Source organism: Trichechus manatus, unplaced genomic scaffold, assembly GCF_000243295.1.
Source record: "Trichechus manatus latirostris isolate Lorelei unplaced genomic scaffold, TriManLat1.0 scaffold00136, whole genome shotgun sequence".
Lineage (NCBI taxonomy): Eukaryota > Metazoa > Chordata > Mammalia > Sirenia > Trichechidae > Trichechus > Trichechus manatus.
The window spans coordinates 713,891-733,600 of NW_004444072.1; the positions used below are offsets into that span (position 1 = coordinate 713,891).

At 41.0% G+C, this 19,710-nt stretch overlaps 1 protein-coding gene across 4 annotated transcripts in view; it reads right to left on the reverse strand.

The window, feature by feature from the left end:
* The window catches only part of HACL1 (2-hydroxyacyl-CoA lyase 1), a 42,307-nt gene extending 30,923 nt beyond the window's left edge, over positions 1-11,384 (reverse strand). The window contains exons 1-4 of one of the 4 annotated variants that reach the window (XM_004385269.3): positions 11,152-11,384; positions 10,861-10,965; positions 3,211-3,251; positions 1,360-1,440 (exon numbers count right to left, since the gene is read on the reverse strand). In XM_004385269.3, coding sequence (XP_004385326.1) covers positions 1,360-1,440; positions 3,211-3,251; positions 10,861-10,965; positions 11,152-11,241 — 317 coding nt within the window. In that variant the 5' untranslated portion in view covers positions 11,242-11,384. Of the gene's footprint in view, positions 1-1,359; positions 1,441-3,210; positions 3,436-10,860; positions 10,966-11,151 lie in introns of those variants that run through there. The other 3 variants (XM_004385266.3, XM_023739518.1, XM_023739517.1) reach the window with 3 other exon arrangements.
* Positions 11,385-19,710: the final 8,326 nt, after the last annotated feature.

The window sequence follows — 19,710 nt, forward strand, 5'->3', positions numbered from 1 at the left end:
CAATGTCATAAAACAATATGTGTACTGACTGTTTAATGAGAAACTATTTGTTCTGTAAACCTTCATCTAAAGTACAATAAAAAATGTAAATATATATATCGTAGTCCATAATGATATAAAATGGTCCTCAACAAATGTTCCAAATTTAAGGAGGCTAAAGAGACATGACAATTACATGCAATGCATTACTCAAGACTAGATCCTGTGCTGGAGAAAAAAATAACGCTCTTTATAAAGGACATTATTGGGTCAATTGACAAAATTAGAATATAGACAGCAGATTAGATAAAAAGTATTATATCAATGCTAAATTTAACTGAGTTCCTAACTGTACTCTGGAGAACACCTCTATTCTATTCAAGATATACTGAAGTATTGAGGGGTAGAGAGCTCCATCCTCAAATGGTTCAGAAAAAAATATTCTGTGTGGGTATCACCTACCTAGGAGCCCTGGTAGCACAGTGGTTAAAGTGCTCAACTGCTAACCAAAAGGTTGGCAGTTTGAACCCACCAACCACTCTGCGGGTGAAAGATGTGGCACTCTGCTTTCATAAAGATTATAGCCTTGGAAACCCTATGAGACAGTTCTACTCTGTTCTATAGGGTCCCTATGAGTCCGAATGACTTGACAGCAATGGGTTTGGTTTGGTTTTGGTTTATCTACCTAAATATTTATCTGTGTATCTATGTATCCATCCACCCAGAAAGAACAAATGATAAAGCAAATGAGATAAAATGTTAACAATAAGTGAAACTGAATAACAGTATATACAAGTGTTCTTTGTACTATTTATCCTTACTCTTGAAACTTTTCTGCAAGTTTTTTAAACTATTTCCGAATAAGAAGTTTAAAATCAGTAAGTATACATATACACACACGTATAAATATATATTCATATTTATAAAGTATATACATATTACACACCCAGAATTTTATTTTTATTAGATATGCCAATTACTTCATGAAGAAAAAAAAAAATTAGCAACAATACCAAGATGCCATTTAATCTCTTTGAGCCTCATTTCTTTATCTGTAATATACAGGGATGGGAAATCTCCAATAGTCCTTAGAGTTCAAGTCTATGGTTCCAGAAGCTTCAAAAGTATGTGAGGCAGAAATACTGGTATCAACATTCTTCCTAAGAACTTTATGTCTCTGCATTTAGCCATAGAAAATACTGTTTTAATTATCTCCACAAAATCTGCGTCAGATAAGATACAGCATCAAACCTGCTCAGCAGGATGAGGAAGTTAAGCACTGTGGCCTTAACTAAGCCATCTCAGCTCAGATCAGTGCTTACTCCACTCAGTAAAATCAGTGCAGTTTTAAGAGAAGGTTTTCAATAATGATTTGATTACCAACAGTTCATGTTTGCATTTGCCATACCACCCAAGGCGTGGATGAGACCTGGGCCAGAAACCACAAGGCATGCTCCTGGCCTAGAAGCAAAACAGAATGTATTAAAAGCAAGTCAAATATAACAACTGATTGAGAAGGACATACAGGTCTTTACTACAATTGGTTAAAACAAAAATTAGAGTATTATTTCAATAAAAAAACAAGAAAAAGATTACATCACTCTTCCTTCAATAAGTAAGACAGCATCTTCACATTGTGTTTCACTAGCCTATTGTACTGGGGCTAAAAGGAGCCCTGGTGTTGCAGTGGTTAAGAGCTCGGCTGCTAACCAAAAGGTCAGTGGTTCGAATCCACCAGCTGCTCCTAGGAAACCCTATGGGGTAGTTGTACTCTGTCCTACAGGGTCGCTATGAGTCAGAATTGACTTGACGGCAATGGGTTTATATTGGGGCTAAATAAAGTGGACTGCATACAGAGCAATTTTTTTTACTGCTGAGTAAATTTGTCTGGGGGTAAAAAAAGCTTTTTCATTTCTTATCAAATAAATATAATGTCAATTGATCTTTGATACAAAAGTAATTCTGAAATGGAGTGTGCTATGTCCCAAACCTCTTTTTATGGAACATGGATGCTTTACCCTGGATGCAACTTTTTTATAAAGTAATTTCTTTAGAAGCTCTAGTTAAGATACTCTTTAAAAGAACCTTAACTATCACCGAGTAAATTAAACTTCTAGAACAGTGTTATCTAATAGAATTCTCTGCAATAATGGAGATGTTATATAGCTACACAGTCTGATAGGGTAGTCATGCTTGATACTGACTAGTGCAATTGAGAAACTATAGTTTAAATATTTAATTTTAATGAATTTAAATTCAAATGTAAATAGCCACATGTGGCTAGTGGCTACCATGCTGGACAGTGCAGTTCTAGAAGTACATTCAAGTAAAAAAGTTTTTTAAAAGCATAAACTCTTCACTACTCCCTAATCGTTATTCCTGTCATTTTGTAGACTAAGGTATCAATGACTCTGTATTGAAAGGTTTCCGGGCCAAACTGTTCACCTGTAAATAAGGTGACAGAAAATGGTCAAGATATTGTTATTTGGATGGCCTATTTTCCTCAAGCTCAAATTCAGAAGGTTCCTATCAGACAAGAAGGACTAATCTGTTTAAGTAGGTGCAAACAGGCTTTGGGACTTTATTACTTTATATTTTTTAGTATTTAATTACTAATTTCATTTTTGGAAAGAAAATTTTATTAAAGCTGACATAAGTGAAAAAAGATGATACAGATTATAGTATCAGTCCAGATTCTGCTTTGAAAAGATATGTGTGTAGAAATAAAAAGATGAAGAAATTATATACAAATATTAACAGTTGTGGGATTATGTGTGATTTTACTTTTCTTCCTTATACTCTTCTGTATTTTCCAAGTTTTCTAAAATGGACTTTTTTTTTTTAAATTTTTAATTAAGAGAAGGGTGAGTGATTAGGTAACAAGGCTACACACTATAAAATCTGTGGAACAAGCCCCCCCAATCATGTTTTTGAGCTGAGCACTTTCGTATGAAGCATGCTGGGGTGGTTATGAGATCCAAGTCAAGGCAAGATGCATCTGACCATCAGTGGTTCACCCTGCAAATGGCAATGTGTTCCATACTAAAACACTCTTTTCTGGTATGTATTATCATCCTTTGAACTGAACCTCAGAGAAAATTTCCTTCTTTTTCTTCATTAATAACATCTTCTATAATCTTTTAAAAGCAGCTAATTATTTACCTGAGAAATATAAGACTTCTACCCAAAAATATTAAAGTAATTGAAAAAAAAAAATAGATTTTTGCTCACCTGCCTGTCAGATATCCAATAGCAGAAGCTGCATAACAAGCCTACAAAGAAAGAACACCAGGACTTAAACATACTGGGATCCTTATAGTCTGTGTATGAGAATGATTTACTACTAAGCAAGAGAATGGAGCCCTGGTGACACAGTGGTTAAGAGCTATGGCTGTTACCAAAAGGTCGGCAGTTCAAACCCACCAGCTGCTCCCCGGAAACCCTATGGAGCAGTTCTACTCTGTCCTATAAAGTCTATAGGGTTGCTATGAGCCAGAATTGACTCAACAGCAATGGGTTTGGTTTTTGGTTTCAAGCAAGCGAACAGAATCTAATGGTAAATGAGGAACTGAAATGCTTCCAATTTTATCAAGGAATCATCGACCCATAAATTTCAAATAATGGTTTAGGTTCCTAATCTAGTTTTTAGTTTTTCAAGAAATTTCTCCATTTCTTCTATGTTGTTCATAATATCCTCTTACAGTTTTTTTAAATATCTGCAGGATCAGTAGGAATGTTTTCATTTTTATTCCTGGTATTGGTGCTATGTATTTTCTTCCTTTTATTCGTCAACAGTCTTAATACGGATTTATCAATTTTACTAATCTTTTCAAAGAACTAATTTTTGGCTTTGTTGATTTTTGCTGCTATTGATTTGCTTTCAATTTCATTAATTTCTGCTCTTATATTTACTATTTAACTCTCTCCATTTTTGGTTTAGTTTGCTTTTCTTTTTCTTGGAATGTAAGTTTACAGCATTGGTTTTTCATCTTCTTTACTAACAGATTCATTTAGAGCTACTCCCCCTAAGAACTGTGTTAGCTATATTCCATATCATTTAATTCAAAATATTTTCTATTTTTCACTGTAATTTCTTCTTCAACCCGTTAGTTAATTAGAATCTGTAGCAATATCCCCATTTTCCCATTTTCATTCCTGAATCTAGGAGAATTGGAAATTGTCAAAAATGAAATGGAACGCATAAACATCAATATCCTAGGCATTAGTGAGATGAAACGGCCGGGTATTGGCCATTTTGAATCAGACCATCATATAGTCTACTATGCCGAGAATGATAACTTGAAGAGGAACGGCATTGCTTCATCATCAAAAAGAACATTTCACAATCTATTCTGAAGTACAACACTGTCAGTGATACAATAATATCCAACTGTCTACACGGAAGACCAGTTAATACAACTATTATTCAAACTTATGCACCAAACACTAATGCCAATGAAGATTTTTACCAACTTCTGCAGTCTGAAATTGATCAAACATGCAGTCAAGATGCACTGATAATTACTGATGATTGGAATGTGAAAGTTGGAAACAAAGAAGGATCAGTAGCTGGAAAATACGGCCATGGTGATAGAAACAACGTGGGAGATTGCATGATAGAATTTTGCAAGACCAATGACCTATTTGTTGAAAATATCTTTTTTCAACCACACAAAGTGACTATACACCTGGACCTCACCAGATGGAATACACAGGAATCAAGCTGACTACACCTGTGGAAAGAAACGATAGAGAAGCTCAGTATCATCAATCACAAGAAGGCCAGCGGCTGACCGCGGAACAGACCATCAACTGCAAGTTCAAGTTGAAGCTGAAGAAAATGAAAACAAGTCCATGAGAACCAAAGTAAAATCTTCAATATGTCCCACCTGAATTTAGAGACCATCTCAAGAACAGATTTGACACGTTGAACACTAATGACCAAAAGATGAAACAAGTTGTGGAATGACATCAAGGACATCATATGTGAAGAAAGCCAAGAGGTCATTAAAAAGACAAGAAAGAAAGAAAAGACCAAAATGGATGTCAGAAGAGACTCTTAAACTTACTCTTAAACGTCAAGTAACTAAAGTGAAAGGTAAAAATGATGAAGCAAAAGAGCTGAACAGAAGATTTCAAAGGTCAGCTCGAGAAGACAAAGTAAAGTATTATAATGACATGCGCAAAGAGCTGGAGATAGAAAACCAAAAGAAAAGAACACGCTCGGCATTTCTCAAGCTGAAAGAAATTAAGAAAAAATTCAAGCCTCAAGTTGCAATACTGAAAGATTCTACAAGGAAAATATTAAACAACGCAGGAAGCATCAAAAAAAGATGGAAGGAATACACAGAATTACTATACCAAAAAGAACTGGCCAACATTCAACCATTACAGAGGTAGCATATGATCAGGAACTACTGGTACTGAAGGAAGAAGTCCAAGTTGCACTGAAGGCACTGGTGAAAAACAAGGCTCCAGGAACTGACAGAATACCAACTGAGATGTTTCAACAAATGGATGCAGGGCTGGATGTGCTCACTTGTCTATGCCAAGAAATCTGGAAGACAGCTACCTGGCCAACCAACTGGAAGAGATCCATATTTATGCCTATTCCCAAGAAAGGTGATCCAAACAAATGTGGAAATTATCAAATGATATCATTAATATCACATGCAAGTAAAATTTTGCTGAAGACCATTCAAAAGTGGCTGCAGCAGTACATTGACAGGGAACTGCCAGAAATTCAAGCCGGATTCAGAAGAGGACTTGGAACAAGGGATATCATTGCTGATGTCAGATGGATCCTGGCTGAAAGCAGAGAACACCAGAAAGATGTTTACCTGTGTTTTATTGACTATGCAGAGGCATTCGATTGTGTGGATCATAACAAATTATGGATAACATTACAAAGAATGGGAATTCCAGAACACTTAATTGGGCTCATGCAGAACCTGTATACAGATCAAGAGGCAGTTGTTCAAACAGAACAAGGGGATACTGTGTGGTTTGAAGTCAGGAAAGGCGTACGTCAGGGTTGTATCCTTTCCCCATACCTATTCAATCAAATAATCCAAGAAGCTGGACTACATGAAGAAGAACGGGGCATCAGGATTGGAGGAAGACTCATTAACAACCTGCGATACGCAGATGACACAACCTTGCTTGCTGAAAATGAAGAGGGCTTAAAGCACTTACTGATGAAAATCAAAGACTGCAGCCTTCAGTATGGATTACACCTCAACATAAAGGAAACAAAAAACCTCACAACTGGACCAAAAAGCAATGTCATGATAAACGGAGAAAAGATTGAGGTTGTCTAGGATTTCATTTTACTTGGATCCACAATCAACACCCATGGAAGCAGCAGTCCAGAAATCAAGACACAATTACATTGGGCAAATCTGCTGCAAAAGACCTCTTTAAAGTGCTGAAAAGCAAAGATGTCACCTTGAAGACTAAGGTGCTCCTCACCCAAGTCATGGTGTTTTCAATTGCCTCATATGCATGCGAAAGCTGATGATGAATAAGGAAGACCAAAGAGGAATTGATGCCTTTGAATTATGGTATTGGCAAAGAATATCGAATATACCACAGACTGCCAAAAGAATGAACAAATCTGTCGTGGAAGAAGTACAACCAGAATGCTCCTTAGAAGCAAGGATGACAAGACTACATCTTACATACTTTGGACATGTTATCAGGAGCAATCAGTCCCTGAAGAAGTCCATCATGCTTGGTAAAGTAGAGGGTCAGCAAAAAAGAGCAAGACCCTAAGCGAGATGGAGTGACACAGTGGCTGCAACAATGGGCTCAAGCATAACAACGACTGTGAGGATGGTGCAGGACAGGGCAGTGTTTCGTTCTGTTGTACACAGGGTCACTATGAGTCGGAACCAACTCCATGGCACCTAACAACAACATTTCTGATATTGGTAATTTGTGTTTTTCTTTTGTTCTTGACTCGTTTTGCTTGAGGTTTACTGATTTTATTAATCTTTTAACTATTTATAAAATACCAACACGTGTTGCTTAATTTTCAAACATTTGGAGATTTTATGGTTATCTTTCTGTTATTAATTTTTAATTGATTTTCAATTTACATACACTGTAATGTTTTCAATTCTTGGAAATTTGTTGAGACTTCCTTAATGGCTTGCATACGGTTTATTTTTAATTTTATGCTGCATTTCAGCTCATAATCAGGAAGCACGAGGAGGCACTACATTATATAAATACAAGATAACCTGCAAAAATGCCAAATGCCCTCTTAAATACATCCTTCTTCGTCTGGGATATCATTTCTCCCAGTAGTATTGCTTTGCATTTTTACAGAAATAATAATTTAAGTTGGGTACTTTCTAACTTTCATTTAACTTTAAACATGGTATACTGAACTTAAATGCACATTTAAAAAAAAAACCAAACCCACTGCTGTTGAGTCGATTCCAACTCTTAGCTACGCTATAGGACACAGCAGAACTGCCCACAGTGTTTCCAAGCCTGCAATCTTTATGGCAGCAGACTGCCACATCTTTCTCCAGCAGAGCAGCTGGTGGGTTCGAACCACCCACCTTTCAGTTAGCAGCCGTGTGATTTAACCACTGCGCCACCAGGGCTCCTCCAAATCCACATGAAGGATACCAATACAAAAAATAAAAATAAATTTTTATGAATCATAATCTTAACTGACACCACCACGTATGCCCAACTAAGAAGCTGCAAAAAGTCTCTGCTTTTCTTCTGTAGTGCTACTCTCTACTGGCCAATCATTGGCTCTCTCTTTTCCCTTTTACACATAAGGTCAAATTCACACAGGAGAATAAGAGAACTCTTGAGATATGAAGGCGCAGTGGGTAAGCGTTTGACTGCTAACCAAAAGATCGGTAGCTGGAATCCCCCAGCCGCTCCATGGAAACCCTATGGGGCAGTTCTACACTGTCCTATAGGGTCACTATGAGTCAGAATTGACTCCACAGCAACGGGTGTTTTTTGAGATATGAAAGTGCATAAAACAAAATATCTGATGCAATAAAAACACTTATTGAGACACTGAGAATCACGTCCACTTTTTAAAACGGGTTAAGACATGTTGCTACACAATGCAAAATTTACAACACCATATAACAAAAGGTATGCACCTCTAACATTAGATGTTACAAAACTGAAGGGGAATTGGTTTTATGATCATAAAAAATCTGTTTCTCTACCAAATTACCTCCACTCACAGGCAGAATAATATGTACAGCACTTAAGAGGGCAAACTCTGGAACTAACTGGCTTTGATTCAAATCCCAGTTCTCCTACTTTCTACTACGTAATTTTGGCAAGTTACTTTCTGTATCTTGATTTCCTCATCTATAAAATGAATTAACTCATAGCATTACTGTAAGGATGACATTTATTAATACATGTAAAGCACTCAGAACGGCGTTGGGCACATAGTAAGTGCTCAATGACTACTAACTTCCTGAAATTTGGTCTGGTCAATATACGTCTTGATTACTCTGCATGTATTTGATGAGACTGTCAAGTCACATCCAACTCTTTCTCTTCAGCACAAACATGCAATCAGCCACCAAGCCCTATTCTGTCTTCTGAATGGCTTCTGGATCTCTTCTCACATTCTCTTAATCATCACTGTGTCACTACTTAGTTCAGATGCTAGTTAAGTCTTCCTTTGAATCCTGCAGAGTCAGGTTGCCTGAGGGACATACGCACAGGGGTGTCTCACCGGCGCCTCAAACTCACTGTATGCAAAATTGAACTCATTACCTTTCCCCTCTAAAGTCAGCTCTTCCATCTGTACTTCCATGCTCAATCAGTGGCACCACAATCCACCCAGCTGGTTACACAGGCCCCAAACCCAGGGATCATCTCCAGAAGAGCCTGTCCTCTCCTCCCTAGCTGGTTCACGCCTAGTCATCTTTCAAGACAGCTCAGGCATGATCTCCTGCGGGAAACCTTCCCTGAAGTCCTAGGCTGAGCTGGGTGCCCCTTCTCTGGGCTCCCACAGCACCCTGGACACATCTCTTTCCCAGCACTTTACACATTACAGTGAAACTGTCTGTGTCTGTCTCTACAGGTAGGTTATAAGCATCTCAAGGACAAGAAACTATGTCTCATTCATCTCTATATCCAGGGTCCAACACAGCACGTGGGACCAAAGGAGCCCTCAGCCAAGTTTGTTGCTGTTGTCAGTTGCCATCAAGTCCATTCTGACTCATGGCGACCCCATGGGTACAGAGTAGAACTGCTCCATAGGGTTTTCAAAGCTGTGACCTTTCAGAAGCAGATCACCAGGCCTGTCTTCCAAGTTGCCTCTGGCTGGGTTCGAACCACCAACCTTTCAGCTAGTAGTTGAGCGCTTAACTGTCTGTGCCACCCAGGGATCCTCCAACTAAGTTAATAGAGACTGAAATAAAACTTCAAGCTGGATTCCGTCTTCTGGCTCCTCCCCTCTAATCCATAATCTATCAAAAAATAACAAACAACAACCCCCACTGCCACTGAGTTGATTCTCACTCATGGCAACCCGATGTATTACAGAGTAGAATTGCTTCCATAAAGACTACAGCCAAGGGTTTTCTTGGCTGTAGTCTTTATGGAAGCAGATCACCAGGCCTTTCTTCCACGGCACTGCTGGGTGGGTTTGAACCGCCAACTTTTAGGTTAGCAGTCAAACACAAGCCATTTGTGCCACCCAGGGACCTCCATACTCTGTACTACCTTCAAAATCATCTTACTGATGTACAATCTTCCACTTGTTTAGAAAAACCTTTAAAGTCTCTCTATTGCCTATTGAATAAAGTCCTAACTCCTCTTCCAGCTAGAGAAGACTCTCCACAACCTCCCCTCAGCCTACCCATCCGGTCTCACAGCCCATGCTTTTGAGATACCTTGATGGACCAGCATGAACAAACATTACCTCTATAAGTAATATTCTTTGTCCCAGTCATAGAGAACTGATAACTCCCTCTGCGCTACTGTTGTTCCTTATATGCACATTTACCATGAGACTTATTAAACCAGATAAGCTTTTTCTGTATGTCTTGCCCTCACCCTCCCAGACTTTGATCAACTGGAAAGTCAAGACTAAACCTCATTCCTTCTTTACAGCCCCTGTCTCCCATAGGTAAGTAGGACAGTACCAGGTACATAACACAGGAGAAGTCAGACCATATACAAATAATTCACAGAAATAGGCTGTCTTGGGAGAAGTACAGCCAGAATGCTCTTTAGAAGTGAGGATGGTGAGACTCTGTCTCACATTCTTTGGACATGCTATCAGGAGGGACTGGTCGCTAGAGAAGGATATCATGCTTGGTAAAGTACAGGGTCAGCAAAAAAGAGGAAGACCTTCAGCAAGATGGAGTGACACAGTGCCTGCAACAATGGGCTCAAGCATAACAACCATCATGAGGACAGCGCAGGACAGAGCAGTGTTTCATTCTGTTGTACACAGGGTCGCTATGAGTCGGAAGCGACCTGAGGGCACCTAACAACAATGAAGTGTGACAGTGAACTACAGGGCGCTCCAATTCTGACTGGGAAATTGTCTCTTCCAATTCTGACACTCTAGACTTTGCAGAATACAATGCGGCACAGTGGTTAAGAGCATGGACTCTGGATCTAGAATGCCTGGGTTCAAATGCTGGCTCTGCCACTATCAGCTGTGTCACCTTGGGCAAGTTACTTAATCTCTGTCTCACTTTTCATCTGTTAACTAGGATTAACAATAGTTTTAGCCTCATACGATTGTTTTGATTAATACGTGTAAAGCACAGCAACAGTGGCAAGTGCTGTCTAAGTGTTTCAATGACCATTTGCCATTATTATTGATTATTCCCAATAATCCATTTGACTCCCTGCGTTCATACTTACCGCTTGCTCATTCCTCATGCCGATGTACCAGATGCCCAGCCCCTGCGCTGCCACGGCGATTTCGGTCACTGGGACGCCTACGATACCAAACACGTACTCCACACCCTGGGGGCCGGAGAACAGAGAAATAAACGCCCGGTGCCCGCGATACCCTTCCTTCCCTCCCTCCTGGTCACTAAACGAAAAACTCTGCCGCAAACCACTTCCCGCGTTCCTCGTTTCCAAGACAACCCCAAGCCCTCGCCGGCTTCCGTAAGAGCCTTTTATAAGACCAAGGTGAGTCACTCGTACTTGGGTTTTCAAGGCCTGGGCTACGACTTTAGCACCAGACACCTGCTCCTCGCTCCTGTCGCCGCGCTCTGCGAGACTGCTTTCCGGCATCTTCTACCTAAAAGTAAAAGGCACTCCCGCCGCCAACAGCCAAACTGACACAATCACTCTGCGAAAGAAACCTCGAAGACGCCCGCGAACCAATTGTCGGACCGCCTCTCTGACTAACAGAAAGAGGGCAACCAACCGCTTTAAACATCAGGAGGGAAGAGGCGGGGCTAAAATCAGCCCGCTCGCAAGGGGAGGCGAGACTGTAAACGTACTCTTTCTCCAATCAGAACCTTGTTCTCCTCTCAGCTCCTCCATTCGTGGGGTCAGAGTGTCAGAGGAGGCGGGACTAGCAGGAGGCGGCAACTTAGCAGGTAAGAAGCCGACCTTTGGTAGTCTCGGGGCGTCGTTGTCGCCGTCCTCTCTGAACCTCTTACCATCCCAACCCTTTTCGGGGCCTCAAAAGGCGAGTGTTGCATGCGCAGAGTCGGGGGCTGAATGAGGGCTTGGAGTGGGCCTGGCGCGGGAGCACGCGTTCCGGGGCCCGCCCCCGGTCCGCTCTTGGATCTGCCGACAGGCTCTGCGAAGGCTGCTGGGTCTTGAGGTGAGCTGCAGCGCGTTGTGCTGTTGGCGGAAGTGATTACCTTTGGATCATATGGTCATGCCTCGCCCCACTCTGCTGTGTTTTCTAGGCTTTAAACCATAGTATTGTACGTTACTTAAATCCGTATAAGGCCGAGGAATTCAGACATCGAAAAGAGTAACTTGCCCGGAGTCATTAGACCCAGACTTTGCTTCTGGCTCCCAAATCCTACCCTCTGTCCACTCTTCCCTCCTTAGGTCTCAAAAGCAGAGAAAGATCCAATGAACCTCATTAGTTTTGAGACATGTTTTCTCTAACCTTTGCAGCTAATCCACATTACTCTGTCTTTTCAAAGTCAGGAAATGTGGCTTTTCATAATTCTTAGATTCAGTCCCCACCTGCAACCAGCCCCAGCACCATAACTTTTTCCTTTAGCTTCTTCCAAGATTTTTCTCTGGTTTTCTGCAGTTTGAATATGATAAACCTAGGTGTAGATTTTTTTAGCTATATATCCTGCTTAGTGTTCTCTGAGCTTCCTGGATCTGTGGTTTAGTGTCAATAATTTTGGAAAAATCTCAGCCATTATTATTTCAAATATTTCTTCTATTCCTGTCTCTCTTCTTCTAGTGTTCCCATTACACATGCTATACCTTATGTAATTGTCCCACAGTTCTTGAATATTTTATTCCTTTTTCCCCCAGTCTCTTTTCTGTTTGCTTTTCAGTTTGGGAAGTTTCTACTAACACATCTTCAAGATCACTGATTCTTTCCTTCGCTGTGTCCAGTCTACTTACGAGCTCATCAAGACATTCTTCATTTCTGTTAGTGTTTTTGATTTCTCACATTTCCTTTTGAGTATTTCTTACTCAAAGAAGAGTTCAATTCTCTCTGCTTAGATTATCCATCTGTTCTTACATGTCCACCTTTTCCGTTGGAGCCTTTAGTATATTAATACGTTACTTTAAATTCCTGATCTGTTCATTAGAACATCTCTGCCATATCTGTGTCTGATTCTTATCTCTGCTCTGACACTTCAGGCTGTGTGTTTTGCATTTTAGCATGCCTTGTAATTTTTTGTTGAAAACCGAGTGAGAAGTGCAGGGTAAGAGGAACTGAGGTGCTTTCCGTTGTAAAGTTCTGTTGATGTTGATGTGGTGGTAGGTGTGGGAGGAGGGAAAGCGTTCTATCCTATGATTAGGTCTTAGTCTTTTAGTGAGCCTGTGTCCCTGGGTTGTGACCTTCACAGGTGCTTCTTAACTCCCCCCGCCCCCATCCTTTAGGTGAAACAAGGAGGCTAGAGGGGCCTGGAGTTGGGTGTTTCCTTTCCCCCTGCATTGAAGGTTAAAAGGGGGCTGGAGTTTGGCAGTTCTCCTCCCCCAAGTGGAAGTCTAGATGTGGCTGGAGCTGGATATTTCCCCTCTTCCAAGTTTGTTGTTGTTGTTATTAGCTGCCGTCAAGTTGACCCTGACTCATGGCAACCCCATGCACAACAGAATGAAATGCTACCCAGTCCTGTGCCATCGTATGAGCAGCTGGGGATCAGAGGTTGTGACCCATAGGGTTTTCAGTGGCTGATTTTCAGAAGTAGATCACCAGGCCTTTCTTCCTAGTCTATCTTAGTCTGGAAGCTCCGCTGAAACCTGTTCAGTATCATAGCAACACCCTTCATACAAAGACGGATGGTGGTGGCTGTGCATGAGGTGTATTGGTAGGGATTCAAACCCAGGTCTCGTGCATGGGAAGATGAGAATTCAACCACTGAACCACCAAGTCAGTTAAAAAAAAAACAAGTATGCAGTGTAGAACTGCACTCAGTAGGCTTTTCAAGGTTTTGACCTTTTGGAAACAGATTTCCAGGCCTTTCTTCCAAGGCACCTCTGGGTACATTTGAACTGCCAACTTTTCAGTTAGTAGTTGAGCACTTAACCAGTTGCACCACACAGTAGGTTAACAACAACAACAACAAAAAAACCTAAACACGTTGCCGTCAAGTTGATTCCAACTCATGATGGCCCCATGTCTTACAGAATAGAACTGTTGCACAGGGTTCTTGGCTGTAATCTTTATATAAGCACATCTCAGGCCTTCTGCAGCACCACTGAGTGGGTTTGAACCACAGACATTTAGGTGAAAACCATTTGCACCTCTCAGGGACCATCCCAGTAGTTGGGCTGTGATAAAACCCAGGATGGCTAGACTCTGGTAGAGCAGTTTCCCTCTAGGGCAGGCCCTTGACGAGAAGAACAGAGCACTATTTTAAAATGTTTACGTTTCCCCTTCCCCTCTAGTGGCACGATTAAAATCTGGTGGCTCTTGAAAGTGAGGTTGGGTCTCCTGGAGTTTTTTCTTTCTCAAAGTAGTCCACACTGAGTCTCCAACAATCAGTTCCCCTTTAAGTATTCCTGCTGGACACTGGGTCTGGTGGCTGCAGTGGTGGTGGAGGTCAGCAGCAGTGCTGGAGGTCTGGCTCCCAGTGAGCTAAGCGATAGTTTTCTATTAGTCTGTCTCTCCAGCTTTGGGGGCAGCGGTTTGCTGTGTAACCTCAGTTCTCTGATGGATCTAAGAAGAGTTCTTGATTCTCAGATTTTCAGCGTTTTATTGTTGTGAGGACAGGAAGGATGACTTCCAAGTTCCTTACACACTGGACTGGAAACTGGAAGTCCATAACTTTTTAAAACACATCTTTGGGTGGGAAAAATTGCTTGCAACATGCAGTTGCTGGTGCTGCCACCTCAGAGCTGTTAAACCATCTGCTCAGTAACAAACATAAAATCTCCAGTTGTAACAAAAAGTGGAACTTTTCTTTTTTTGATGATTTGGGCTGTTCTTAAGCAAAAAGGCCAGTTATATGTGGACTTACAAAGAGATAAGAAGAGAGAGGAGCAGGTCATAGGTAGTGAAATGAATGAGAAACATCAGAAGTGAAAGAATTTCTAAGCCCAAGTAAACCCATGTGTGTCAGAGTAGAACTGTGCTCCACAGGGTCTTCAATGGCTGATTATTCAGAAGTAGATCACCAGGCCGCCTGTCATGGATTGAATTATGTCCCCCAAAAAGTGTGTGTATCAATTTGGCTGGGCCATGATTCCTAGTATTGTGTGGTTGTCCTCCATTTTTTGATTTCTTTTTGTTGAAGCTATCCACTTGTAGTATTTCTGTTATAGCAGCACTAGATGACTAAGACACTGCCTTTCTTCTGAGGCACCTCTGGGTGGACTTTTGCTTAGTAGCCAGGTGAGTTAACCGTTTTCACCACCCAGGGACTCCAAATGGTCTTTCCCTCTGCATCTCATCCTCCACCACCACCCCAAGCAGAGGAGAGTGAAATGGCTGCCTCCCTGGGTCTCAAGGCTTAGCCTAAGGCAGCCCGTCTAAGGAAGATATCTTTGAAGGCTTATAGTTCATCTAAAAAAAATACATGCTTAGAGAAATAAGAGCCATCACAAGAGTAGACATATGTACACCCATATTCATTCGCAGCATTATTCACAGTAGCAAAAAGATGGAGACAACTTAAGTGCCCATCAACAGATGAATGGATAAACAAACTGTGGTACATACACATAATGGAATACTATGCAACAGTAAAGAACAATAATGAATCTGTGAAACGTCCCACAACATGGATGAATCTGAAGGACATTATGCTGAGTGAAATAAGTCAATCACAGAAGGACAAATACTGTATGAGACCACTATTACAAAAACTCATGAAAAGGTTTACACACAGAAAGAAACAATCTTTGATGGTTACAAGGGTGGGGGGGAAGGGAAAAACACTAACTAGGTAGTAGATAAGTGGTAACTTTGGTGAAGAGTTAGACAGTATACAGTACTGGGGAAGTCAGCCCAACTTGACCAAGGCAAAGTCATAGAAGCTTCACAGACACATCCAAACTCGCTGAGTGTCTTAGTCGTCTAGTGCTACTATAACAGAAATACCACAAGTGGATGGCTTTAACAAGGAGACATTTATTATCTCACAGTATAGTAGGTTACAAGTCCAAACTCAAGGCGTCAGCTCCAGGGGAAGGCTTTCTCTGTCAGCTGTGGAGGAAGGTCCTTGTCATCGGTCTTCCCTTGTTCTGGGAGCATCTCAGCACAGGAACCTCAGGTCCAAGGGATGCGCTCTGCTCCCAGCACTGCTTTCTTGGTGGTATGAGGTCCCCAATTCTCTGCTTCCCTTTCCTTTTATCTCGTACAGGAGATAAAAGGTGGTGCAGGCCATAGCCCAGGGAAACTCCCTTTACATTGGATCAGGAATGTGACCTTAGTAAGGGTGTTACAATCCCACCCTAATCCTCTAACATAAAATAACAATCACAAAATGGAGGACAACCACACAGTACTAGGAATCATGGCCTAGCCAAATTGATACGCACATATTTGGGGGGACATAATTCAATCCATGACACTGAGAGACTGAGTTACTGGGCTAGGGCTGGGGACCATGGTCTCGGGGGACATCTAGCTCAATTGACATAACATAATTTATAAAGAAAATGTTCTGCATCTGACTGTGGTAAGTAGCATCTAGGGTCTTAAAAGCCTGCAAGTGGCCATTTAAGATACATCTACTGGTCCCATCCCAGTTGGAGCAAAGGAGAATGAAGAAAACCAAAGACACAAGGGAAAGAATCGTCCAAAGGACTAATGAACCACAACTACCACAAGCTCCGCCATACTGAGCGCAGAACAACTAGATGGTGCCCGGCTACCACCACCAACTCCTCTGACAGGGATCACAATAGATGGTCCTGGACAGAGCAGGAGAAAAATGTAGAACAAAATTCAAATTCACAAAAGAAAGAGATAAAGCTTGCTGTCTGACAGACACTGGAGAAACTCTAAGAGTACGGCCCCCAGACACCCATTTAACTCAGTACTAAAGTCATTCTTAAGGTTTACCCTTCAGCCAAAGATTAGACAGGTTTACAGGGCAAACATTAACACATGTGAGGAATGTGCTTCATGGCTCAATCATGGGTATGAGACTAAATGGGCACACCAGGCCCAAAGCAAAAATGAGAACGCAGGAAGGGACAGGAAAACTGGATGAATGGAAACAGGGAACCTGGGGTGGAGACGAGGAGAGTGCTGACACATCGTGGGGTTGGCAGCCAATGTCACAAAACAATTTGTGTGTTAATTGTTTAATGAGAAACTAATTTACTCTAAACTTTCACTTACAACCAATAAATAAATAAATGCTGATCTTGCATTCTATTCTGTTCTATGCTTTACTATATAAAATGACATTTTTATTGAGGTATAATAAGCATACAATAAAATACATAGATCTTAAGTGCCAGTTAGATGAGTTTTGACAATTGTATATACCTGTGTAACCACCACTCAAAATAAGAAAGACATTTTAAAGTACTTACCTGTCAAATAAAATTGATGTTCCAGAAAGATGTATGACATTCTTCGTATGGCTTCAAATAGCTCGTGGCACAGTGAATTCTGTCCGTTTGAGACGCATGAACCCCACCCCCCTCCATCATGTAATATTGTTTATATCAGTAACCTGTGTGACAGTCTCGACCTCATTACACCAGCATCACTTGGAAAACTTTTTTTAAAAAATACATTGCTTAGGCCCTACCTCAGATCTTCTGAATCAGATTGTTAGGATAAGTTAGGCAGCTGTAATTTTTTTTTTCAGAACTGCCTAATTTTGATTTGCAGCCTGAGTTGAGAACCACTAGCTCTAGCTCTATGCTTGAAGGGTGGCACAGTGGTTCAAACACTCAGCTGCTAACCAAAAGGTCAGAAGTTCAAACCCACCCAGTGGCTCCGCAGGAGAAAAGACCTGGCTATCTGCTTCTGTAAAGATTACAGCCTAGAAAACCCCATGGGGCAGTTCTACTTTCGCATGGGGTTGCTATGAGTCGGAATTGACTCGGTGGCACCTAACTACAATGACAACGGCTCTGTACTCATGCTGAAGACATCAGGCAATAATTAAATCTATGATTGCCTAACTGTTACCAAAGTAATACTGTTGATTAATTTGCACGGAACGGTTCAAGGTTGGTTTGACATAGGCCGCTCGAATCTATACAACAGGTAGTCATTTCAAAGAACCTTATGTCCACTTTAGTGTTTCTAGAATCAGTGAGAGAACTACTTACTCAGTACAAAGTGCACTGAGAACTCTGAATGGGACAAATCCCCTGAATCCAGATTAACTGGTTTTTCAAAAAGATAAATTCTCAACTGGCGGAATTCTGGCCAGTCAGCAAAAAGCAATGTCATTGAGCTTATTTAAACTTGCTTTCACCTGTGAACCTTTCAGTTCAGGGTACAGTGTTCCACTGTTCACTTAGGTCTGATGATTCAGCAAAAGTGATGTGAGTCCATGTTTAGAGGGACAAGGAACAACTCTTTTTCAATCAAATTCTAATTATCGGTTCCCAAGGATTCTGTTGTAACTCACCCAAGGCTGTTGGTGCAGACTTTGTAGGCAAAACCACGTTCTTTATCCCTTTGTTTGGCAGTAGGCATGGATATTTGTTCATTCATTAGGAGGAGGAAGATACCAAAAGAGGAACAAATCTAATTTTTTTTTAAAGAAAGGACTAAAGTATTGAGAAGAGCAGAATGGGTTCTGGATTTAAGGTTATCAAAGTTGTTTAGGGGCTGTCTTCCACCTGGGCAAGGAGAATATCCATGCAGCTAGGCACTTTAGTAAGAGTGCTGGTGCTTGGAGAAAATATACTTTATAAAGGTTTAAAATAGCTTCTATGGGGAGTAACTCCTTAGGCACAGAAATTGTAATTAAAAAAAAAAAAAAACCAAACCCATTGACGTCAAGTCAATTCCAACTCATAGCGACCCTGTAGGACAGAGTAGAACTGCCCCAAAGGGTTTCGAAGGAGCAGCTGGTGGATTTGAACTGCAGACCTTTCGGTTTGCAGCCGAGCTCTTACCCACTGTGCCACCAGGGATCCAAGAAATTTTGATAGTATGTTTTAATTTCAGTGAACTAAGAAAAACAGTAATAATCCTTGTGATTGTCTTAAAGCTGAACCTGTGAGAAGTAGTCTCACAGACATATTTCATCAACCCAAAACCAACAACAGTAACAAAAAAGGAAATCTCTGTAGAACACTATTTATAAAACCAATATTGCAAAGTGAATGGCAGGAAATGTGCTGTAGGAAATATTTCATCATAAACAGAGCTGGCAATAAAATAATGTAATAAAATGGTGCTTTGAATAAAATAGGTCAGATGGATTTTGTTTGCTTCTCAATAAATTAATGGGCTGCCAAGTACCAAAGCTCAGAGATAGGATGGGAGCAAAACCAGTGAGAAGCAGCTTTATTATTGAGCCGTCAGGGACAGATTTAGTGCCTTTTACCGGTTGACGGGCACTAGGAGTTTTTCCCAGTTGCCATATAACCTAGAGAACAGTTGGCTTTCTGCCTTCAGCTTGGGCTGGCAAGCCATTCACCTTTCCTCTGCATGTTAATGTCAGCGAGACCCAGAACCAGAGCAGGGAGCTCTGCAGGAAGGAAACTGAAGGAACATTGTTTTCCTCTTTTCACTTTGTCTTCATCCATTGTGCTTTCTTTAGCAAATTCAGCATAGTTTGGCATCAGGATTTGTTAAATCACTGGCAAGGATGTTTACTTTGTGTGAAATGCACCAGGAAATGGCAACAGGTGTATGTTGTGCTATGGAGGCATAAGAGATTTATCTCAAAACAGTTTAGAAATCATAATACAGTGTTTCTGCACTGTAATGAACTCTACACGTGCGGGTGGTCCACGGGGTAGAAGCTGTCACCTAGGAAACATGGTACCAGTATTTTAATGTTTTCTGTTTTCATTTGTTTCTTCTGTTTTTCCATTAGTATTCATTGCAACTCCTTGCTTTGGCTTTCTAAATCGTACCTTATTGCTTGGTTTTGCTTTTAATCTATTCTCTGTGTCAGCAAA